General features: G+C 32.0%; 2 protein-coding genes and 1 long non-coding RNA gene across 3 annotated transcripts; all 3 read left to right on the top strand.

The window, feature by feature from the left end:
* Positions 1-320: 320 nt before the first annotated feature.
* On the top strand, positions 321-17,555 carry LOC148610393 (macrophage mannose receptor 1-like). The gene is made up of 10 exons (XM_088543189.1): positions 321-470; positions 622-921; positions 1,444-1,517; positions 2,230-2,317; positions 2,877-3,089; positions 13,896-14,246; positions 15,284-15,357; positions 15,706-15,792; positions 16,297-16,510; positions 17,486-17,555. The coding sequence occupies exons 2-10, from the start codon at positions 627-629 to the stop codon at positions 17,491-17,493; spliced, it is 1,404 nt and encodes a 467-aa protein (XP_088399315.1). The 5' UTR covers positions 321-470; positions 622-626; the 3' UTR covers positions 17,494-17,555.
* A 2,617-nt stretch (positions 17,556-20,172) lies between these two features.
* LOC148610394 (uncharacterized) lies at positions 20,173-22,783 on the top strand. The gene is made up of 3 exons (XR_015914602.1): positions 20,173-20,643; positions 21,173-21,401; positions 22,727-22,783. It is a non-coding gene; the product is annotated as an uncharacterized LOC148610394 (long non-coding RNA).
* A 975-nt stretch (positions 22,784-23,758) lies between these two features.
* Positions 23,759-25,675, top strand: LOC148610395 (uncharacterized). The gene is made up of 2 exons (XM_088543006.1): positions 23,759-24,478; positions 24,797-25,675. The coding sequence occupies exons 1-2, from the start codon at positions 23,989-23,991 to the stop codon at positions 25,303-25,305; spliced, it is 999 nt and encodes a 332-aa protein (XP_088399132.1). The 5' UTR covers positions 23,759-23,988; the 3' UTR covers positions 25,306-25,675.
* The last annotated feature ends 830 nt before the right edge of the window (positions 25,676-26,505 follow it).

The raw sequence follows: 26,505 nt of genomic DNA on the forward strand, positions 1-26,505 counted from the left end.
TCAAGTGGTTATTAAATAAAAAAAAAATACCAATCACATTTATAACAAATGTCGATATCCAATCACATTTATAACAAATTTCGATATCCAATCACATTTATTTTTATGTATGTTTTTAAGCAATATATGTAGAGTGACAAACGATAAAGTGGTTTATGTAGTTTTTTTTCGACTTATTTTGAATACTTGATGTCGCTGTGTTTCATCATAACTTCAAAACTTAATTTTATTTACGATAGTGGTACAGCATGGACAAGTATATGATGTAAAATGTATTAGGTCAATATATCAGATATGTCAGTTAATTTTGAAGTTCAATTCTAGAAGAGGAAGTTGAACGTAATATCAGTTTCCTGATAGCGTGATATGACTACATTATGCATGGCAACATACGTAAAGAATACGCGAACAAAAACAACAAGCTGAAAAAGCATCTCGACAAGGATTGAATGGTAACTGAAAACAACCAGGTATGATACATAAATTATTATTCTTCGATTCGACTCAATATGAATTACCATAAATATATTTGAAATGATCTGCCCGATAGAACCCTTAAAAATCTTGAATATTTTGGTATAAATCAAGCCCAAATACAATTGTTTTTTTCCCTTATTGCAGGAAAGATGAGAGTTTTAACTATACTTTTGATATTAGAAATCAGCGTTGTAAATAGCCTCCCCTTTTTGTCTAACGAAGCGAAGGAGGACTTCGACAAATCGAACAAAGCTTTGATTGAAATGCAAAGACGCTTAAACAAAACCTTGTCATCGCTTGACAGTAACGGTAAAAAGCTAACAGACGCAATAAGCACTGTTGTCGGAAAACCATTTGATAAAACAAAGAAGGCTCTCACCATAATACAAAATATAATGAGGAAAGCTGGCAAGGACTTTACAGATTTGGGAAAAGACCTAAAAAGTAAGATCTACCATTTTAAAGGTTTTACGTATTACATTTTTGTAAATGTTTTGATTCTTCAGCTGTATATACATAATTTTGTATCCTTTAAAATGAAAGTATAGCAAATAATTCTGAGTGAAACGTATCATGATTATATTTAAAAACTAATAGTTTCATTACATTGCCCAACACTTACCTTAAATATAATATACACAGGTCACAAACCTGTATCGCATGTACTTAGACTATTGGATTATCACGGCTAATGGCAAAAATATTTTTACAACAACCTAGTGCACTCAAAATATGTGAATGCGTATGTTTTTGGCATAACATATTTGAATTGAAAGTCATTTATTCTCATTACCTTCATTTATTTAATGTTTTACAGATTATAAGCAAAACAGCTAAGTACAGGTGAAAACCTTATGATCATATTATTGCGTTCTGAATGTTTTGGGTTCTTATGCTTCTGATGAGAAGTTACTCCTCATAACTTGTAGTACTAATAGTAGTATTTTTGTATGTAATTATTGTCAGAAGCCAAATGGCATAAATATAATGGACATTGTTATCACATTGAAACCACAACAGCTGATTGGTTCACTGCAGAGGTTTGTTTGATCCTATTATACTATTAAGTATTATTGTCTGTAATTATCTGGCATTTGGTGTATCATGGTAAAAAAACACACACACACAGACAAGCTTTTTCATGAAATCCGGTAGAAGAGACATTTATTTGTTTTACTGTCAGTAATACGACGTATGAAATATATGAAATGTATTGCAATTTAATCATTAAAGGGATATAACTCAATTTTCTCCTATCATTTTATTGCAATTTTTAACTCGCTGGTCTGCATCCTCTTACACTTCTTAGACAAACAATTTGACAATTTGACATTAACAGACTATAAACTATGTGCCAACATCGAGAAACTCGTATTTTTTTTATGAACATGACTCATTATTTTTCAATTTTGCCCGATTCTTACAGATTCCAGTACTTGAAAAAAAAGGATTTTTGGTTGACGTGCATGCCTGATTAAAATTTTCAATTTTAATACGATTGGTATTTTTGTGATCAAAATATTTTTTTTTCACCGATTTTGTGTGTACCAGCAGCCAGTTTACGTTAGAGTAGGTTAGTATGAAGCGGCACATTTTCAATATTTGTTAAAATTCAAGTTAAACATTTACTGATCATTTGTATTTTCTAAGTTTCGATACCTTCCGAAACAAATTGTTTTGATGTATTTGGTATGATGTCAATTAACACATTAATAGTTTTTGTTCTGTACGATTATCTATTATTCATTACAGAGAAATTGTAAGAAAATTGGAGGATACATGGCAAAGCTGAGTGATGAGAAAGAGAAACAAACCATTCATAATTTGATTGTAAATAGCAGTATGTATGAGGTTGCTTCGATATTAATGTCTTCATATAAGGGTATTTCATTCTCGATGACGAGTACTTCTTATTTCTTAAAAAAAATGTGTATCTCTATTTTTTCAATAGTATTACACTTTCTGATACAATTTTCAAATGTTCCACAGTGTATTTTTTGTTATATAAGTACATGTATACATAATAATACTTACATGGATGTCTTTATTACTTCCTAAATCGATCGTTTCATCTTAAGTAAAAAGTAAATCTGTTTGATACAATTAGATTAGCCTGTATACATAATAAGCACCTGTTACAAATTTGCACTAATTTCCATAATTAAAAAAAAATATATATATATCATTTCCTTCACATCTCTAAGCATTCATTACTACTTTCTAAATTTTGTGCCCTGCGAAATAATCGCCTAAGCTTTAAATTTGTTTCGATGCAAACAATTATGAAGTTAAAACAAATTTTGGATTTTTCATACCAATGTCAAAAGTTTTCAAGAATTACCAACAGTCTATATCTGCTTGTTTTTATTCATTCAATCTTTTTTTTTTGTTTTCCCAAGGACAACATTACTGGATAGGCCTGTACGATCTAGTAGAGGGACAATACAGATGGATATATGACCAGACACTTGCTACATATAAACCTTGGTATCCGGGTTATAGTAGCATGGGAAACACTCATAACTGTGTTGCTTTTTCATATAACAAAGGGGGATTATTTTTTGACTACATTTGCTCGCATAAGTATGGTTACATATGCGAAAGTAACTTCTGTAAGTAACATCATAATCTACAGGAAAACATGAACAATATTTTCTCCTCATGACAATTGAATACGAAATGATTTAAGAGTAATCAAGGGAAGCAAGGTTATAGCGGTAATCAAAAGAATGCAATCCAGGGACAAAGACCAGACATGGAAAACTGACATACACAGCAAAGAACATAAAGTAATTAAAATAATACATACAAGGTAACAAAAGCAAATGAGCCACTCGGACTCCACTAAAAACTGGGAGCATGGACCAGGTGCACCGATAGGGTAAGCGTCCTCTGCTTTTCTAGAAACACCAGCCGAGAAAATTATCTGCGAAAGCTAAGAAAGTTAATTCTTAAGAAAGTTCAATAAAAAATTGAAATTTGTTTTATTAAACATGATTACATTTTTTGCAGGTTACTAGATATGTGGTATATCCCGAACGATTAAATAAATAATTCTAATCAAACTGCGACTTTTAGTTTATGATTCTTGTGCCAATATCAAAACAAAAAAATTGTTGCAAAAAAAAAAATTTGTTAGGCTTTCGATATATGTTCTATCTGAGACTTCATTTCTTATAACTAATTCGGGTTCTTTTCATTGATTAATGTGTACAGAGAGTAACTAAATAACAATAAATTAGCTGTTTTTGTGTACTTACAACGATCCCCTGACCGTTCTGACTGTATACTGTTTACCAAAACTTCACAAAAAGTCATTCAAATCACGTTCTGTTTCATCTTCCAGCAAATGTTCTACAACTAATATTTCTAAATCAATAACTCCTACTTTAACCACTATTAAATACTTTGTAATTAATTATTGTAATTAATGCTATGAAAATAACGGTGTAAACTATTTTCGGAGACTTTAAAATTAATTTGAGGTATTCAGATCGACTCCATGATCAGTATTATTCTGTTAATTGTTTTGGCTTTCTACCCTCTAACAACGCTGCCACTTGAACTTAAAACAGAGAAAAATTATCATAATTAATTAAATGGTCTTTTGATAAATTTGTCCTGAATTCATTTCTTGTAATGAATACAATGTATGTTTTATTGACTGAAGACGGGACATATACATTTATTGGACATATCTGGATATGGTCAATGCTTTGAGTTTTTTAATTGACAAAAGTGGCAATTCTTTATACAGACAGCTTTTTTGGTCTTCCAAAAGAATCTAATTGTGCTTCTCTTATAGCCGATTTGTTTCTCTACTGCTATGAATCGAGGTTCATAGCTAACTTTTTAAAGAACCTTACAAACATGATCTGTTGCATGAATTCTATAATACTTTTAGATATCTTGATGATATTGTGGCCGTAAATAATACTCATGTGTACAGCATACCAATAAGAATATATCTGCTTCTACAAATTTCCGACCCTGTTGTTTACTAAAAATTTTGGCTTACCTACTAGAATGTCTTTTTGGATATCTTTTTTCTCGAAATGATGACTTAGTTCATACAAAAACGACTTACGAGTAGTTACTCCAATAACGTGGCAAAATGTCAAAATTACCATTACTATGCAATTTTAATGATTTTTTATGAATCAGACAGGTTAGGTTCGCAGATAGTTTTTCTATCACGAAATTTAAACCGAATGCTTCGACAAACTTGATATTTTCTCTAAATTATAATGTTGTAATAGACATTCATTGTTTAACTATTAAAGTTGTCGACCTGCATAAAAATTTGTTACAAACTTAAGTGTTATTTGCCGATTTGGTCAATTTCACGTATTTTATGTGCATTTCGCACTACGGTTTCCATGGTAGGCATGTAAGGGTTTTCTATCAAAGTAACATACATTTTACAAAAACTTATGGAATATCGATGCAGATTTGGCAAACTTCATTGTAAGGCCTGAGTCTAAGATCAACCGCAAGTGCCCTTTTGAAATATTAATTTGAGTGGTATAAAAATACAAACTTGCTGATTTATTTACTACTTTTGTTCCATGAACTAAAATCTGTATGATCAGTACCCTTTTTTAATGGCTTGATTCATGCATCTTGAAACATGAGTCAAAACACTCATTTCTTTCAGTAAAATTAATTAAAATTGGGTTTTTTTCCGTTTGTTGACTGGGTTTCATCTTGTGAGGCTCTGAAATGAAAGACTTTGCGATATTAAATTAGGCGAAACGGAATTTAAAAAGAAATGAAGTTCATCGTAAATAGAAATCACAAAATACAAACCTATAAGATCATACGATTTTAATATAAAATGTTCGAAAAATCATTTTGTAGAAACTAAATTACTAAATTGAAGGTTTCATTTAAATCTAAATACTATCAGTGGAATTCAAATTGGATATCTAACTTCAGATACCTTGAATGGAATTAATTATAGCTGAAGTGCACGAAATATCCATATTGAACTACGTCTTCAAGCATTTGAACTGAAATATATATTCTCTCACTATAAGAAAACTATTTGAAATATGATTTTAATAAGATATGCTTGACTATCACCAACCTTAACAAACAATAACTGTAATGCAATGTAAATAAATTACAATAATTTAATATAAACTCGAGCTCCTATATAACGTTCGGTCAGTGGAGAACTCACTTTACCAAAGTGTAAAATATGTATGTCAATTACAACTAAAGGTGTAATGGGGACAAATCTAGATAAATACCAGAAAACGGCATAGTTATTTAATTTAAAAACAAAAAACTATAAATCTATCAAGACAAAATACTATTAAACAATAGTCTTCCCGCACCTGCATTGCATATGAAACTTTAGTCTAGAAGAAGCAATTAAGCTTATAATATAAAAACAAAAAAGTGCAGACAATGATAGTATTCATATCTTAGAGAAACAATTCGACAAAAGTAATTTGTCTTTTTCACAAATTCAAAATATCGTCATATCTTAAAACATTGTCTTGTATTTTTAATAATACCACAAATGGACATTTCCTGCAATTGTTAATAAACTGAGACTATTTGAAACAAAAACAAAATAATAACCAGTCTACCAAAGGATGCAAACAAGGCTGTGCAATACTTATTTGTTGAATAACTTGGTATATAAGGGCATCATTCAGTATAAACTCAAAATATGTAGACATTTAAGTGCATTTTACCATAACAAAGTAGATCAATTCTATTTATCAGACTATAAACTGTATTTGAAAGAGTAATCAAGGGAACCAAGGTTATAGTGGTAATCAAAAGAATGTAATCCAGGGACAAAGACCAGACATGGAAAACTGACATACACAACAAAGAACATAAAGTAACTAAAATCATACATACGAAGTATAACAAAAGCAAATGAGCAACTCGGACTCCACTAAAAACTGGAAGCATGAACCAGGTGCACTGATAAGGTAAGCGTCCTCTGCCTTTCTAGAAACACCCGCAGATTTGCTCATAAAAAGAGAAAAAAAAACTATGAGACGTTGAACAAATCACTTTTCATGGTGCAGATGGATACACCGTGAAGGTCCACGAGTTCATGACGAAGACCATGAAACTTCTGTAATGATGAATTTAATCTTGTAGCAAAATAACCCTTTTTGTTCTTTATTGAAGATAAGTTCAAACAGCAAGACATACACTTGTTATTTCAAAGATATGTTTAAGTGGAAATCAAATTTTCAGAATGATTATGTATGTATCTGTATCTGATCTAACTTGTGTGCTTGTTTTGAAGTCCGACAGCTTCTTCAAGGTTTCTGTCTGTCTATCCCTGCTTGCAGTTTGTTTTTCCTATATAGAACCGCTTTATCCATTTAATCTTTTTTTTAAATTTTACCAAGGAGCACTTACTAGATAGGCCTGTACGATCTAGTTGAGGGACAATACAGATGGATTATTGACCAGACACTTGCTACATATAAACCTTGGTATCCGGGTTATGGTAGCACTGGAAATAGTCGTGACTGCATTGCTTTTTCACATGACAAAGGGGGATTATTTTTCGACGGCTTTTGCTCGCACAAGTTACCATACATATGCGAAAGTAACTTATGTACGTAACATCATAATCGACAGCAAAACATCAGAAATAGTTTCTCCAAATGACAATTGAATACGAAAAAATTTAAGAAGATTATCTGCAAAAGCTAAAAAAGTTAGTTTAAGAACCTAAAAAAAAAATAGAGCAGACAAAAAGCTTGAAATATTTCGATTGAACATGATTAATTTTTTTTTGCTGGCCACTAGATATGAGGTATATCTTGAAAGATTAAATAAATTATTACACTTGAACTGCGACTTTCAGTTTATGATTCAAGTGCTTATATCAACACCAAAAATTAGTTGTGAAAAACAAATGTTTTTCAGGATTTCGATGTATTTTTTTATTTCACACGTAACATTCCTATGTGTATCAGCTGTTTTCATTCATTTTTGTAGCGTTAATGAATATTAAATTAAGATTTAATAAACATATTTAAAGTTATGTTTTAGAAAAGCTGTATTATAACCCGTAAAAATCACGTACACACGTACACGGTAGCACTCGCCTCGTGCGCCATCATGTGTGAAAACAAATAATTGTCCATGAATGTTCAAAACATTGTACCTGTCCATGTGTGAACACTGTCACCTTATAATGCAAACAGCTATTGGCAATACCTTACCTCATTCTACTTAATTCGCCCTTCATTAAAAATAATACAGAGCACTAAGTTTCATTCGCGAACATTTCAACTGACACAGAGTGAAGTGAACTGCCAGATATGGACAAATTTTGCGGGTCTAAGGTTACCGTTATAGGTCACGAAAATTAAAAAAAAATCTTAATTGTCCTATAAAAATTAGAATAAATCAATGAAACTATGAAATTTTGTAATCATTTTTGTTAAAAAGTGTCATTATTGAAATAATTGATATATTTTTCTAATTCTGAATGTCCTACAGTATGCTTGATATAACTTATTTTTGACTTCGATGACAACTATGGTACAAAACTGTAGCAATATAGGAACGTTGTATATATATGAACATTTTAGACATGCTCGAACTTTTACATAAACCACGGAAAATAACAGAAATACATATACAGAATCCAAGGCATTCATATCTGATATATCTGAACTTGCCAAACACTTACTAGTAGATATCATAATTCGCCTTTCTGTAACTATTATTCATTTTATAAGCCGTCAATTCTTGTTCAGGTATTATCGCAGGAAAGGAGGCTGGGAATTGAAGATATTTGTCCCAATTTATATTAAAATACCTCTGTAACGAGTAAATATGCAATATGTGATTTAAAAAAAAATATGCTTTACTGGTTGTGTGGGACCGAAATGGACTTTTCTGAACCCCAGAAAATATTAGGCAAATGAGAATCCTAGATCTGTCTTTCGATCATTAAATGGTACGATTTTAATAATGTAACATGGAATTATATTTCAATAAATACATGGGTGAGTTTAGGATTGTCTATGGACTATAAAACAACTTAACATATCAAGTAGCAATCGGAACTCCCCGGCCTTTCTCGTTACATAGAAGAATTAAAGTTATGATGCATTGAGTCAAGGAAGACCTCAAAGTAATCAAAAACATTGATGTAACCAAATTGTAAGCTAAATAAACCGATCAAAACTTAGTCCTTTTAAAGAATAACCATTTCTTTTAATGCAGTGCGTATTGATACAGTCCATTTATCAATGTATTTTTGGATCTTCTATTGTACTATTGCTTTTGGTATTCCTGGCTGTACAAATACGTTTATGTCTTCAAATTTCTTAACACTTTACACTTTAATTGGCATTTCTTACAAAACATGAATTCCACTGAGAATCCCTGATTATCAATATTCGATGAATTTTTAAAGCACGAATGGAACCACATTTTATAATTTATCGTAGGTTTGGAGATGTATGAAGTAGAAATGAATCCCGCAGACTGGTGGAAGTTGAACAAGGGCCTAATCTCAAGGGAGAAATGAGCAAAAAAGCTTCTCCTTATTTGTGCTCACTTTAATGGGTTTTTTTTTGTAGTAAATTAAAACTAAAATTTGTCTTTGCCATTGTTATCTAGATTAGGTCCTGTGTTTAACTCGTCGAAACCGTTCACGTATTTACAAGAAATGATTACCTTTTTTTTAGGATTTTTTTTTCAATTCAACCAAGGACGCAAACTCTTGTTCTAAAAACTACTATGCAATTTAAAAATCTTTAAACTAAAAACATCTTTGCAGCTCCTAGATTTGAACAATGTAAAATTCCACTTAAGTTGGAAAGTCAATGATATAGAGATGTGGTGCATACATGGAATATGATGTCTTAATCACATATGCACATCAAGATTAAATCCATCTTTTTCTCCAAAACAAAAAAAATTACTAGTGAACCCATACCCCATGAGTACCACTTTTTATGATGAATCACTATTGTGCTAAAGCTGAGTGTTTTATACATGTCTGCCTTCAATAATGTATGTGTATTTCTTTCATTTTTTTTTCTGCATGATTGTTTCATAAATATGTATAAGATTACAATACAATTAACTCCTATGTTTTGCAAATATATAAGTGTTAAGAAACCAGGCTTCATGTTTTTATAGTTTTTTTTATTAAGGGATGCTTTCTTCTCACTTTATCTAATGAAACTTTTAAGTGATAACCACTAAGAAGAAATAAAGGAAAAGAATAATAATAATGTCTCATATATATGGAAAATATTACAATGTAAATTCATGAATTGAAAATATACATGTATTTTAACCATATGATATGTCGAAACCTCCTCTTGTTGGGAAATATTGTAACATGTACATATAATTTTGTGCAAAGCCTGCAAAAAATAAAGATTGGGTGGTTATAACAGTCCCAGGTTTTTACTGGTTTTTAAACCACTTGGTCAATATTCTCACAGTAGATAATACTGTTAAATCAGGGGCGGATCCAAGGGGTGGGGGAGGCGGGCCCCGCATAGAATATTGAAAATTGCGATTTTGAAAAATTGTTGAAAAATTGTGCGTGTTAAACCATGAAAAACACTCAGAAAGAAGTATGATACAATAGTAATCCAGCAAATTAGTTATTAAGTATGATTTCTTGATACTCAGCGGTGTACATGCTACATGTATGTATGTGTGCATATATGTTTACTATTTTATTTATGTACATGTACATGTAGTAATTAACATACATATACACAGTGCATTTTATGTACAGAAGGTTAATTCCTGGGATCAAATTAAACACACATGAAATTTTTCAATTAAAAGGAGGGGTACCAACCCTATTCACCATACCATGGATTCGCCACTGTAATCTATACTTACAACACAAAATGTGTACATTGCAGCTCCGAAAATCCGTCATTAGGAGCTCCCGACACCCTCATTTACAGGGTCGGGTCGAGAGAAATAAATTGGAAAATCTCGATTGAGCTTTCCTCTACACGAATGTTCGGGTCAATTTGACAAAATAGTCCAGCTCTCTGCGTCAAAATTTAAATAGTTAATAGCATATAATCATTGAAATATGTAGTTCAACACAGACATATTAAATATCTTTAATATATGTTATACGCCCATGTTGTACGTAAAGTAAACACCGTATATTTCACATGGAGTATGATCGGCGGCGGAGTGATATTTTTACGTAAACTTTCAAAGAGAAAAACCCGCGTAGTGTTATTTTGGTAGTTATATGTGGAAACGTCTACCCTGATTACGTAATTTGGTTGACGACGATCTCTAAGTCAAGTTCAGTTTATAAATAGACTTCCTTGACAAAAATCTCGGACGCACTGGGTGGGAGAATCTATCCGGAATTAGTCCGATCCGATTATACAATTAAAGTTAAATTGTTTGATTCTTTTTACCATAACTTATTTTTCTTGTCTCATCACTTCACGCCAAAATTATCGGTAGAGATATATTTCATCATTTTAAATTTGTTTGTTCACTTTCTTATCACTTTACGTCTTTTTATATGAAGGTCTTGTTGTCTGGAATATCATACTTAGATACATTTGTAAATACAATATATTATTGTAAGCTTGTATAAGAATTTGTTGTAGCTTCAACCCCATTACTATAAGGGTTCAACTGGAACAGATGTAATAGTTTTCGTTGCTTTAACCAAGGACTTCTAGGATAGTTCATCATTTACTTCTTTTGCTGCCAACGTTCTAGTTTCTGTTTATCTGCACTTGCTGGGTTGACTGTTTTTGGTTATCAGGACAAGAGGTTGTAATGTAGTAGGTACCGTTTGTCAAATTTTGTCAACTTTCTTTATCTTTGGCAGAAACACCAAGGTGGTGGAAGCTATTTTTTCAGAATCCAAAGTGACTTACAGCTGGACTGATCTATGGATTTTTCCAAAAACCTTCTGTCTGAAAGCATATTGATTTCTTTCCAGTCTTTAAAGTATTATACTATGGTACCTTAAAATAAGAGCCATATTTTTTTAATTAGTACTGCATATCCACCGGCAGTGGCATCGACCCAGTGTTTATTAAATACAAAAGTATCAATCATACAATATTACAATTATCGATATGCTGATATTAACAAATCTATCCTTCTCTTCGATTAAACTATTTTCCTGACTTCTTAGTAGAGCTTTTTACAGCTGTCTCGTCTTTACCCTGCATTGGTGTTTGTTTATGTGCAAACTGATAGGCTTTCCTGATTACTGGAGCTCTACGTTTCGCATCCTTTAATGGTTGGTGGGGGGGGGGAGGGCGGTTGGGTGCAGAAGTTTTGTTTGTGGATGATGTTACTTTTAGTTTTACCCTAGATAGGATTTTTGTTTGGTAACGTCAAAAATAATTTGCCGCTGTTTTCACTTATACATCTTATAAACTACCCCGTTTGATGATGGGACCAATTTGGTTCCATGTTGCATATTTCATTGGTATTCAATCACAATTCAAAAATCAAACACGAAAAGTAAAATAATGGAAAACTATAATTTAAATTGATAAATTATTATACATTATACATGAATTCTGAACTGGGTGTAAAGCTAATATATATATACGTCGCCGATGCATTTGAGTGGGAAACAACGACATTGCAAATAAACCTATTCTCATTCAGTTGATGGCCAAGTCACAACAATTCCTTACTTGCGGAGCTCGGGATGCAGCCATATTTTATCCTTTTTTGCAGAGTTACCTCTCGTAAGAGCAGTTGTAATTTCGAAGTCTCTCCTATCGATGTTCGGATTCGGGTGCAGAAAAAAGAGGTAACTCAAATGTAAATGGGATCCCCGGCAGACAAACACAACAGTGTTTCTAAAATTTACAGGGTGTTTCATTTTGTTGGAAGGTTACATAAGGATGATTTTCATTTGTATCCCGGGTAAAGAAAATTTATGTCAGGGTCAGTAGAACGAGAAATTTCCTTTTGACTTTCGAGATTTTCTAAAGTATCGTCGATATCGGATAGAAAACCTTACGTGTTACGAATAGACACCTGCTCCAAAGGGAGATAAATGTTGACAAAATGTTGGTCCGCAAGTCGGGAATAAATCAAAGAGATCATATTATTCATTTTCACTTTTGAACCAGTATTGTCACTTTGATATCTATTTGCTATAGAATGAACAATTAAAATATTAGTTTTTAAAAACCACGTCGACATTTCATAAAAATTTATTAAGAATTTCGTAAAAAATTCTAGAAGAATGAAGTTTGATGTGATCTATCAGTTTCATGATAGCGTGATATTAGAACATTATATCAGATGGCGACAGATGTAATATCTACATACACATATATAACAGAGTGAAAGTACATTTACATAAAGATTGAATAGAGCTAATACCAGGTAGAATATTACGTCATTATGTTTTCCTTTATTTCACGTTTTTATACTTTATTTTAAATCAAACTATACAACTTTAGTAAAAGTTCTTTATAAACATAAAATCAAATTTAACTTTACCACAAACGGTAAAATTGTAAGAATATGTGTAATTAGAAAATAGGAAAGACAGAAGGAAAGGCATGAAATAGTGATTATGTAAAGATGAACAGTTAATGCACGGAGCATTATAATTTGATTGTGTACATTTTAATAAAAAATATTGCCTCATCTGGGAGATGACTGGCAAGGGCACCGGTTACGGATAACAGATAATGATATCTACTTTCGGTTGCAATGGACTGCTTTTTGAGTAATTCAGCGTCTCGGACTAGTATAGAGCATGCCTGTTCAATTGACCACACGTCCTTGGAACGTAACACCACAAATGCAATCAACCAATCATTTTTTATTTGGTGCATGTTTTTTTTTACTTTTATCTGTTCCCTAAATGGTGTGTTGACTGTATTATATAGGTTTTGTGGATAGGTATTGTATCCCTTTCAACCACGACTTTCGTCCGTTCGTCAAACCGTCCATTCACATCCTATCTATGCCAATAATAAATAGAATTTCATGAAACTTATTTTAATCAAATAATTCCATGTGCACTTTCTACATTTTTGTTCAATCTGAATAACTTTCGTGTTCCTGATGAAAAACTTTAAATTTGTCATTTTGTGGCAAAAGGGGGAACATATTCTCTAAAACAATTGAATAGAATTTGAAGAAACTTTCTCACATTTTTTATCACATGGTGCCTTTTTGCACCCCTTTTTATGTTCTTATTTGAATGACGGTTATATAAATTAAAAGATGCAAGGGGAGGTTTGGAGTTTTTGTGCCTTCTTCTAAAACTGCTGAATGTATATCAAAGGCACATTTACGTCTTTTAATCCCAAGAAATTATTGTGCTTCTCTGATTTTAGCTTTCCTATCTGAATGTTTCCTTGTATGGTTTTAGGCAAGAGAAGTGGGGTAGCACACAGTGAGCTTTTTTCGCAGTTTATAATCTTTTTACAACTATCGAAAACTAAAAATGCCGGTGTATAAAGTAGTGATGTTAACAACATTTGTGTTGATTGATCCAACAGCAACGCTTCCGTATTTATCAAGTAATGTAAAGGAAATGTTTGACAAATCTCATAAAGAACTGGCAGCTATGAGGCGTTACTTACAAACAACTATCACCGCCCTTAAAAGTGATCAGTCTAAATTAAACAGTATCCTCGAAAATCAAGTTGATACTTTAAAGTCATCTATTCGAGCACATTTTGGGAAAACAAAAACATCCCTTGTTTCTGTTAGTGTAAAGATTAATCAGTTGGAACGCGAGTTAAAAGCTTTAGGACAAGACTTGAAAAGTAAGTTCTTGTTTTTTAAACATTTACCATCATGTATTATTAATGGGTTAATACCGTGCATGCAAAGCATTTGCAAAGTTTAGGGGAATATAAGAATCATTCCGTTTGTCTGTCCTTGCGTTCGCCAGTCCGTCTGTCATTTTTTCTTGTAAGCTAAATATCTCCTAATAATCCTGCCAAAGTATTCCAAAGGGAAATTACCCAATATAAGAGTTTGAATATGTTAAAACATTAAAGCTGTAACTCCTCCTAAACCACTCAAGGATTATGTTGATATTTCATAGGAAGACTGAGTAACATATGTAGATGTTCAGTAAGGAATACAGTTATAATTACTGTCGGATTTCGAGTTGCTCATTTGCTTTTGTTACTTTGTATGTATAATTTTATGTTCTTTGTTGTGTATGTCTGTTTTCCATGTCTGGTCTTTGTCCCTGGACCACATTCTTTTGATTACCGCTATAACCTTGGTTCCCTTGATTATTCTTTCGAAAGGATTATCCAACAAAAGGATTTAACAAGTTAGAGCATCACAAATTAACTGTTCAAGAAATTTTGATAACATTTTGAATTTCATAGGAAGGTTGAGCACCATATAAGATGCACATGAAAGAATTTTACTATTGCCAGAGAACTCCAAATGGGATATAAAGGGTTGAACATTTAACCATATTCAGAGCGGGGGTATTTACTTTGTGATCATGCTCATAGTATTTCTGTTTATTATATAAATGGTAAAACCTTCAAACATTTACTATAGTAATAATTACCAGGATATAATATTACTTTGTTTAAGCTTTATATTGCATTTGTTAGCAAATTTATACGATGAAAAAAACAAATTAAATTCTACATTTACATCTACAATATCCCCAACAGTTTGGATTTAGTTTAACTCGTTATCTCTAATTTTGTTTTACATTCATATTACACAATTAAGCCATGTAGGAAAAAGGTACAGACACATAAGATCAGTATTCTATTGTACTTAGCCGATACTCTCTGATATAAAAAAAACTATTTTTTGTTTATTTTAGAATCAAAGTGGCACAAATACAAAGGGCATTGTTACTATTATAACACTCTTAGCACAGACTGGTTCACTGCTGAGGTATATAATTTTAAATATGATTATATTTTCGTCTATTTATCAGATATGCTTCGGTCCAGATATTTTGTGAAGCGACCATTTTGTCGATATATTGTCATATAAACTTCAGCTTTATGAACTATTTGCTAAAAATAATTATCGAGCAGTAGACGATCGTCCTAATTTAATAACAGTCGAAGTTCATGATGCTTGCAATATTTATGAATTGATTTTAATCTTGAGCTAGTATAACCAGTTTCCTGATTACCTAGCGTGAAGGACTGGGGTATTAAGTTATATGCTTCATGTAAGATCTCACTTTTTGCATGAAACGGATCAAAATGAAAATGATAGTTTATCAATTTTCAGAGAAACTGCAATAAACTTGGTGGATATTTAGCTAAAATTACCGACGCCAAAGAAAATCAGAAGTTTTTGAAAAATAATCCCTCAAAGAGGAAGTTCTTGATAAAATGTCATGTGATAACTACAATAATGTTTGTTATTGTTACTGGAATTAATTTTTACCGCCTTTATTTTCAGCTATATTTTATAGCACAACCTCAATAATTTATTTTGTTTTTTAAATAGATGGCGGTAATTAATAAAATATTTATGGTGTAAAAAAAATGGAAAATTTGCACTGTGAAATCAGTTCGGTATTATCAATCTCGGACTTTCTTCCGTCAAACTTCACATGAATGTCAATCCGCCGATCACCATATTAAAAATTTATGTTGAAAATTGCAACAAATCAATAGGACAACAAATTGATTTCCGTGAATAACCAAAATATAATCTCTAGTGCCAAGAACGCGTTCAGATTTAACTCGTGCGAGGTACAACTATCACACATGTACTCGTTAAATCAAGATCGTGATGGTAGTTGGGTTATTCACTATTTCTAATTGGTAATCCTATTATGCACCCCGCAATATCTGATTTCCAAGGTATTTTTAAAATAATTATTACTGGATCGGCCTCTATGACCTAGTAGAAGGGCAGTATAGGTGGATATATGACCAGACGCTGGCTACTTATAAACCGTGGATTACTGGCAACGGTAACGACGGAACTGGTCAAAATTGTGCTGCTATGTATATGGGAGACCATGGGAAGTGGATCGATTCTCCTTGTTCGAACAAATACTATTACATTTGCGAGAGTAATTTTTGTAAGTATTTATAAAAAAAACATAATTAGTAGATAGGCATTCGAACATTGAATTTTTTTGGATAATATGCAGACTCTGTGCCATAACTTAACTAAATGATAGCTAAGTTGAATCGAATTCAAATCACTGTATATGATAGACGTTTCAAGCACATACAGACCAAAAGCTTCTCGTCCGTACACACACGAAACCTAATACAAAAAACCACTAGCAAATACTTTACGAATAATATGTTTTCATGGCAGCTACGTTAGATCCCTTTCTTCGTTTCTATCTGGCGTAAACATATATTCACTGAACGTGTTTGCCGTTTCTGTGAAGCCTTTCGCTCCAATTTGCCAATTAAATCCCGTCGCATGTCTAATCTGGTTAAAATCTTTGCTGTTTCTCTAAAATGGATGTTTTATTACGATTAGGACCCTTATGAGAGAGCCTAGTTATTACTATATTATATATAGATTTTGCAGGGGTTTTTGTCTTACTTCGCAATAAATTCTAAACTGTTTATTGAAATTCTATAAATTAAAAAAAAATGCCTTTAACACATTCTTCCATATTTTAAAAAGATCGTAGGTACCGGACCCTGTTACTTTGATAACTTCAAAGGACTTAAATTCTCATTACATTTCATTGGACCATTTCACGTCATTTATGTCCACTCCCTCGACTTGGAAGATGTATTTCTCCTAATAACTGTTTGTTGTGGTACCGAATATAGTGTTAAACTTTTCTTCGAAAAATTAAAAAGAAAGTGTACTCTATATCAAACACTAACAGAAAATATATATCTCTATTTAAATGCACAAGATCACCGATAAAAATACTCCGTGTAATATATTACACCTAATTTTCTTTAATTTTCTATAAATTTTAAATTTTATGAGTGCTGCTATGTGTTTTTTTTTTCAAAAAAGGAAGAACTGAACAACTTGGAGAAACGAAAACGTAACAAGATTTCATATTCCTTTTTTTCAGGTGTATAGTAATGAAGAGTGCAATGGTATCATATTGCAATATAAATTATCTAATAAAAACTGACACGTGACTGCAAGTTTTATTTTAAATGTAAAGAACTGTTTCAAGTGGATATAGTCGACTTTGCAATGATTCTTTTGTTGTCCACGTGACCTGAGAGAGCAATATAAAGTGTCTTTTCGGACAATGAACAGCGAAATTGATGACTTTCCTCGCGGGACATAATCTTTAGCAGTAAGACGGTTGATTTGTAGGAACTGATGATTACAAATCCAGATTATATATGTAGTGGGGTGCATGCAGCGGCAGATTTTCGTTTTCTCTCTTACTTACCGCTGCCGACAAATCTTTCGAAATTCTCGGTCATTATTTAAATCAAACATTGTTTGACAATCGGATAACTTGCGTTAGATCAGTCACCTTTCCCGACTGCAAGATTTTGGCATTTTCAAAGCAGGCAGGCTGCAGCGTCTTGAGTGACTTTCGAACTCCATCGGCTGTTCAGGGCTTAGGGTTCATGTTTGATTTTCCCTTTGTTCTGATGTGTTGTTTGTCTTGTCCTTTTTGTATCATAATTTTGGACCTCGCTGTTGTCTTTTTGAAAAATTCCTCTTCTTTGCTTACCTGGTATATACAAAAAAGTAGGCAATTGGTTTTTGATACTAGCTTAATCACGGGATATCTCAAGCCGAGCCCGTCAGATATGATCAGTAGATATACAATGGGTGAATATTACTGCTGGTTGTTCAAATATCCCGAAGCTATTTACCAACCTAGAAGTCCGACTCATCCCAATTTGTATTGGTTTCTTTTATTTATCATGTTTATCTAAACTAGCAGTACTACAAATTTCAGAATGCCTAAAATACCGAAGTTTCATTTCTTGTGTTGCACATGCTAGAACATTTCGGTGCTGGATTTGGCTTCCTATTTCGATACTTTTGACTTACTTCTTGGGTCAATGCTCCGATTTTTTTTATGGAGTTGGGTTGTTCATCTACTCAGGATTCTATGTACGATTTAATTATTTTTTTAAATGTTATTTGCTGTTTGTGTATATTTTCTCTGTCTAGTCCTTATCCTTGGAATATATTCTTTTGTTTTCCACTCGAGTCTTGGTTACTTTGATTGTCCTTTATTCTTCATTGTAAGAAATTACAAAAATGAAACAACTGATGTTAGTAATGATAAACGATTTAAAGCAAACATTGATATGTGGTTATTGAAGAACTTTAAAAAAAATAAAGAGGAAACAAATACAGCAGAGTAGGAGAAAAATCCTTCTCTACGTAACGGAAGTAGGAAAAAGGTACGAAAGGCCGGACAAACCATCACTTTATGCCCCACATTGTGAGTGTTCTTTGTTGCGTGTTTCTATTTCCCATATCTTCACTTTATCATTTGAATATATTTAGGATTACCGCTCTAATTTTAGTTCCTTCGATTACTCACTCAAAAAACATGGCTGTCCTTTCTAAAAATAGAACGAAGGGGTTAGACGGCAGATTTTTGCATACATCTCGAAATCTGTTAGGTTTAGCCAATAGCTTTCAATTCCTGAAATGATCCTTATTATAAGGCTTACAAATGTGTCCAATGAATCAAATGGAGTCAAAATTGTCTGACAACTCCTCGTTAGAGTTCTTGCCCTTAAAAGGCAAAAATTTAACCGATTCAGGCTCCTGGGAGCCTCTTGTTTTTATTCACTCTCACTGATAATATTAGCATTGATCAGCGAAATAAGCAGAGGTTATGTAACAAGAAACAACAGCTAGTATAGTATGTATTAGTATATTTTGCCTATCAACCTCTACTGTAAATTTTAAGAAGAGGGTATCAAGAATTGTCAGCTTTATGAAATAGCTTCATTAAGGACGACTGTAATTTCGAAAACGTAGTATTAGTTAACCAGCTGTTATGGCAGGTCGTTTATATCACATGTTACACTGGCTTGGCAACTTTTAGAATTATATAAAAGCATTTTGGATCCAATTAATAATTTAACATTCTGACACTTGCTTATTTAAAAAATATTATAATTATCATAATTACATCCCTAGAATGACATAATATATTTTAATCTTTTTTGGTGGATTAGTGAAGACCACTTCTATAAGAACAGAGAAAACATTTTCCCATGTTGCAACCGTTCAGTGTTTTGAGGGTTTTCAAAAGAGATTTGGCATATAAAATAATGAATGTCTCCAGCAAATTTGATGATATTTTTCACTCTGCAATTTGTGATCAATATAATTATTTAAGTTATATACCATAAAGATATATGTGAAAGTTTGGTTAAACTTATGTCCTATTGTTCATTTTTATTATTTTTTGTACCACTTTTCATGGTTTTCGTGAGTAGTCTGGAACCATGAAATTAAGCATCAACGAATAATTATATGAATATTTTAATGGACGAACGCCAACTCATGTAGAAAGGTTATAGGAATTTAAAATCTCGGTTTGGTTCAAGTGTCATTTGACTAACCGGAACTTTTACTCGTAAGGCTTCTCAGCACTTTTGTTTCACCGATGATTATATATTCAACTTCCATTTATAACTATTTCTTATACTTATAAAATGACACGTGTCAACAAAAATCTAATAAAATTCATCTTTCAAAACTTCAGCGAACAATTTTTCCTTGGGGATGATTGTTCGAATAAGCAGACAAATACATGGAATTATCATTAAGTTCCATGCAATATGTCTTTTTCTCCTAACCACAAAACAAATAAGGTCACAATGTTTAAAATGGACAGTTACTATCCGTCCATCAGGTCATGGAGACAATCATTGAAATATTAAAGCGACTCATAAACAAATGTAACTAAAAGCCCACAAGTTCGAACTCATCAATTTTCTGTAATAGTTCGTGCCAAAAAAAATCTATTTTGTTTAACCTTTCCCTCGTTAGATCAGTTTTAGATGTGGGAAACTGTCTGTTTTGTTGCAGAAAATGCCACAGAACAGTTAGAGATAATGATAAAACTGAACGCCTTAAATCAGAAAGAAATATAGAAGAAGTAAAAATACAGCATATGAAGACGAAAATACAAACACCGAATCGCATGAATCAAATCATAGAACACTACAAGTAGCAACAATAGGAGATTTGAACGAACAAAATGCCATATGTCATCATACACAGACAAATGTAAGCATTATTCAAACATATAATTAAATACACTTAAAGGCCTAGGGAATTGTGACAAAATAAGTTAACATAAGTCAGAGAGAAGATATATGTATGAAAAATTCGCATAAATTTCCTGTTTAAGTCTGCAGAGTGCAACAATAAACGGACACCTGCAATTCGCTTGATATGGTCCTCTCATGTACACAGTTTTACCACTATTGTGTATAGGTGGCAATTGATTTTTTACTGACCAGTACACTAATGTTAATAAGAGTTTACGTTTAATACATTGAGAACATCTGGAAACATTATCTCAACTTAGTTCAATTTAGCACTCTCTGAAGAACTGATAAATTGAACAAGAGTAAGGTGGTTTTCTATATAGTTTCATATCAAATTAGTACGACTTTGTATATGTAGAGGCACCATGCCTTGTAATTTTCTAGATACGCTTTTGTCTATAAGGGTAATTTGTGGTGAAATTGTCGAAAGGTAATGATGAATCTTAAACAATTCCTTGAATCTTGTCGAAATTGTACAATTTCAGGTGTCATCACAGAACCAAACCAATATCACCCAACATATAACAAATATTGAACGTATTGAAATACAAAATCCAAAAACAGATGCAATATTGGTTGGCCAAGGGAATGAATAAAACTTCAACAGAAACAATTAGCCAAGAGGAACAGGAGTTCATGCGCAAGAAGACTATAGAACTTTTTGAAAAGGTGGATGGTACAGTCAAATATATTAGACAAGATGTAGATAAAATGGTAAAGAAAAACATTACCAGGCTAATTAGCGTTACTAAAAAAAACAAAATACAACGTACGAGTACATATTTTAAACGTGGTATTCATGATATATTTCATCAGTAACATAATATTTATTGTCACTTTATACACGATTTACAATGACATCACCAAAATCAAGTTTTAAGATTATCATGCTGACATCATCTTGGGGTAGCGTGTTCGGTTCGACTGCGAAAAGTCATTGGTTTCGCCCGCCGCCGAATTTGGCTGAAGACTTTATAATTGATAGTTACTGCTTTCTGTCAAGCATGAAGTATTTTAGGGATAGAGTGACGATTGGTTGCTTTGACGTAAAATAATGTGTTTAAGTGTGCCAGCATGCCTACATTCAGGCTGCAATATAAGCATGTCGGAATAGCATAAGCCAGATCTATTCGACTGGCTACTCGTTTTCGTCCTGAAATACATCAAATATCATTCATATGGCGTTTAAACCATAACTTATTCATCTATCAATGTATAATTACTATGAGAATAGCTACCAGAAAAACATCAATTACAAATTTGCACACATTTATTTCCGAGTGTACCCAAATATTTCTTAAATTTCGACGGAAGACGAAAACTCATTTAAATCAGAAGTTTTGTATTAACCGGTATTTTAATGCACAAAAACATGAACGATATGTTTCCAAAATACAGCATATGCAATCTTATTGCAAAATTGAAGTTTAAGAACAGGAAAAGTCAAATTCAAACAGATCAAATACTGAAATAGCAGTTATACAGTCGTATTAACTTCACATTACAGAATGAGAGTTTCATTAAAATCCATCACACCTTTAAGGATGAATTGAAATTACCAATTGTTGATGGACAAATGGACGGACAGAGGGAGTGAAAGACATCCTGATTACTGTATACCTCCCCGTTCTAAAACTGGAAATAATTGACTTGAGTGTTTGATAATGTTCCATTTTACAGAACACAACTGCCTAGCGTACTGATTACATGCCTTCATTTTGTTGAATTAGATTAACTATTTACTTCTTGATTTCGAAATCGTCTGTTCTTAGATATGTTTGACAAAACATATTACATTGACATATTCATACTTTTTTTGTAAATTTAAAACCAAACACGAAAAAGAGCAAGTGTGGTAAAAAAATTCTTAACCCAACTAAACAAAATAAATTTTCTTTCCTTGAAAAAAAAAATAAACAATGATTTTTAATGAATGCTAGAAAAAAATAATTCACTTTTTTATTTGAATGTATGACAGAGTACTCAATAAATAACTGACCGTTAAGGAGATAATTCTAATAAGGAACCTTTTGTTTTAGAAACAAACGTTAGAAAAGCTAGAAATCGCACAATAGCAGAAATCCAAACAAGAAGATATACTTCATGATTCAAATCATAAACTTAGAGTAGGATACTACTTTTTTTCAGTTGATTTCTCATTTGTATTGTGATATATTATATCATAGAAAAAAATATACACATAAAAGTAAGTGGCAATTCATACATTTGAGCTTTATATCGATCCAGAGATTCGAAAATTCTGTATCTAAATATTTAAAATAGAAAATCAAAACATTTTTATCATATGAGACTGAAACGGACTCACTGTGGCAAAAATCCATTTGTTTTTGTTTTTGTTTTTGTTTTTGTTTTTTTCATTTTTCTAAAATATTTTTTCTACAAAACAAAGTAAATTGATGTATATGGGTATCAGCAGGCAGCCATTTAATTCAGCTTTAAAATGATAACAAGAAATCTGAAATAACAGTTATGATTGTCTATTGAAATGAAAAATATATACCCCTACCCTACCGAAAATTCGCTCAAAATTGAAATATTTAGGGAAGTTTTTCAGTACTTTCATCATTCTAGCTAATCAAACGAGTGACACACTTCTGTGTCCTCTGGCTTATACTTCTCCAATGGTCATGGCACCACTGTTTTGTACGGGGAATGTCGAGAAAATACGCCGATGTATCAAATACGTTTATTCGAGATGGAGACGTTTTCTAGATAGCGACGGCGTTATATAGATACAAACATGACGTAACAATACTTTATTTCAACAGTGTCCATATTTGCACTATGCGTGTTAGCGCCAAATTCATGATATAGGCACTATTTGCTAATTATAAAATACCATCGATTTCGTTGTTGAGTGTCTAGTCTTATCTTTTGAAATGTTACTATGAATCCTTAGATAGAATTAAAGAATTTTCCGTCTTATATAAGGCATGCCCTGCGCATGCTCATCGACTATCCTATAGTTATTACGAAATAATCTAAATATCAAGATACGATTTAAGACGAAAGTAAACATTCTTCAATATAAAATTAAATATTTTAGATGAAGACGAAAGTGACCAAACGACCACTGGTGCCCATCATAAAGATCGGTATCTATTTCAAAGGTCTAGATCGAATCGTAAGTCAAAAGGAAAGGATACAATTAAGAACGCTATTAAAATGAATGGTTTATTACAAGGAATGAAAGAGGAACTTTTCCAGAACTTTCCAGAAGATTCTCCTGAAAATCGCTCCATATCAAATAGAAGACAATGCTTATGACCTTGACGACGTCATGGAGAACCTCGAAAATCACTTAAGAAACATTTTGTCGGAAATAATTCAGGAACAAACAAAAAGTATAAATAAATCAACTGCGATCGAGAAGAAGTTCTTGGAAGAAAGTAGTGACACAAAGTGGAGAGATAGACTATTACATTGTTTAAAAGAGAATGAACAAGAAGTCTTTAACTATGGTAAGTCTAACCTCGACGCTTTAAAGGTAAATCATATCAAGACTTTAAGAGAAGTGAACGTAGCAGCATGGTCTTCAGATAGGAAGGAATTTTCGGTCAAGATTGCGGAAGACTTTATAACGTTTATAACCAATTATGTAAAAAGTTACGTTTCCAGCCTTCTTCCTCCGTTTGTTCAACAAGAAATAATTGTTTTTACTTTCGAGTGCCAGAAAACTTATGTTCTAAAAGAAATTATGAGAGATATAGCAGAAAAGAATTTCATTGAAAGTATCAAATACATTTTAGATCCAAATAGTTACGCAAAAGGTTGGTTGAGGAATTTCACGGATAAAAAGATTTTTCGTATTAAAAAAGCCGGAGAGCATTTCTATGCAAAAATTGCTCGAAAGGAAATCGAAATCATATTTACGAAACTTGAAAAGAGCATTTTGGAAGCAAATAAAACCACTATTACGCTTTCCGGATGGATGAAACTTTTCAACACTAATTTGCAATTGGCAAAATATTTACCCATAAGCTTTAAAGACTTGGAGTTGTACACAAGCTTCCGCAACGTAGATATGGACACATTTAAATCAATTGTTTATGAAAGAATTGAATGTATAAAAAGAGTCTCTGTTCAAGAATTCACTTCCACCAATGAAAAGACGGTAAAATGGTCAGAAAATCCCCATGATAGAATTCTAAATTCTTTATGGGGCTGTGATTCTTGTTGTCCTTTTTGTAATGAACCTTGTCTCTATTCCGACAAAGACCACATTCGAGAAGGTGTTCCCCATAAATGTATACAACATCGCCCTTTAGGTATTACTGGATTTTTAGATGATGCATCAAAACAATTGGTCATTGAAAACTGTAGATATCTGGTTCAGACTACCGACAAAGGGTATAAATTTACAAACGAGGAGAATTTAAGACATTGTAAAAACTATATGGAAGAGTTTACGGAATGGAAAATAAAACCGTCAGATAAAATGAACAAACCGAATTTCTGGAACTGGTATTTGCAAAAATCCAAAGAAGAATTTCAGAAGTTTTATGATTCGTCCAACTCTACTTTTCCATTTGAATGGCAAAGACTAACCTATAATGATGCTATTCGTAGTCTTGATGTTATTTACACATTCCATTAGTTCTTGCGCTTTACATTTTAAAAACTGTCTTCAAATAAGTAAAATATTTAAAAGATTTGTTGATTCCAATGTTTTAGGTAATTCAAAATTCATAGACACTACTGATATATTTTTTTTTCTATACATTACTCAATCATGTAATTTATAAATAAATATGCTTCTCTTAGTTTTAAAGATAAAAAATAAGTGTTTTTCATCAACTCAGTAGGGGTTTAAGTGACACATTTATTCAAAATATATGTAAAAGAATGGGAAATCATGGTTGTTTTTACATTTTTAAGACATTTCCTTCCCATAATCCAGAATTTCATACCAATGCAGTGCAAGGGAGTATTCCAAGAAGTTGAGACAATTGACTAACACTGTAATTTTGCATTTGCAAAATGACCTTTGCCGAAGGTTAAAAACAGATTTTAAATGTTAAATATTTTACCTTTACTATTGAATTGAAAATAAAATCAAATGTTACTTAAAAAAAAAGTTATGAAAAACTTCTTTTAACAAATTTGAAGAAATTAATATTCTTGAATTTGAAATTTTAATGGCAAGTAAACAAAGAGAAAATTAAACTTTTTTTTTTTTATCATTTATCATTTTTTTTCTCATTTTTGTTTTTGTAATTAACAAGCTATAAAAGTGTAGTATTATTTACATCTACTTTTTGTCTGAATACCTGCTGCGCTGTCTCAAATGATATTGAATATTTAAAAACTATTTTCAAATCTCAGTTTTTATTTTTACACCTAATTTTGATTTTTTTTTTATTGAAAGTTTCGATATTTTTTGTCCGAGTTGTTATTTGCTTTTGTTGCTTTGTACGTATGATTTTAGTTACTTCATGTTCTTTGTTGTGTGTGTCTGTTTTCCATTTCTGGTCTTTGTCCCCGGATTACCTTCTTTTGATTACCGCTATAACCTTGGTTCCCTTGATTACTCTTCCATTATACATTTGATTTGAACTATATTTGATACTTCACACAAATTTTGTTTCTTGTTTGACCACATGTTAAGATAAAGCATTACAAGATAGTACTTGAGAATGATTATCGTGCCACAAATACGTCATAATCATTATGCATGCTGGGAAGAAATGTCAGCCTCCTGTGTTAACGTTTATCAGTTAATAAAGACTAATTAGTGATTTATTTGAAATTAAAGAAATACATTTTTATGCATATTAACATAGATAATATTAAATAA

Source organism: Perna viridis, chromosome 8 (assembly GCF_037379345.1).
Source record: "Perna viridis isolate PV_CMFRI_1.1 ecotype Kerala chromosome 8, ASM3737934v1, whole genome shotgun sequence".
Classification (NCBI taxonomy): Eukaryota; Metazoa; Mollusca; class Bivalvia; order Mytilida; family Mytilidae; genus Perna; species Perna viridis.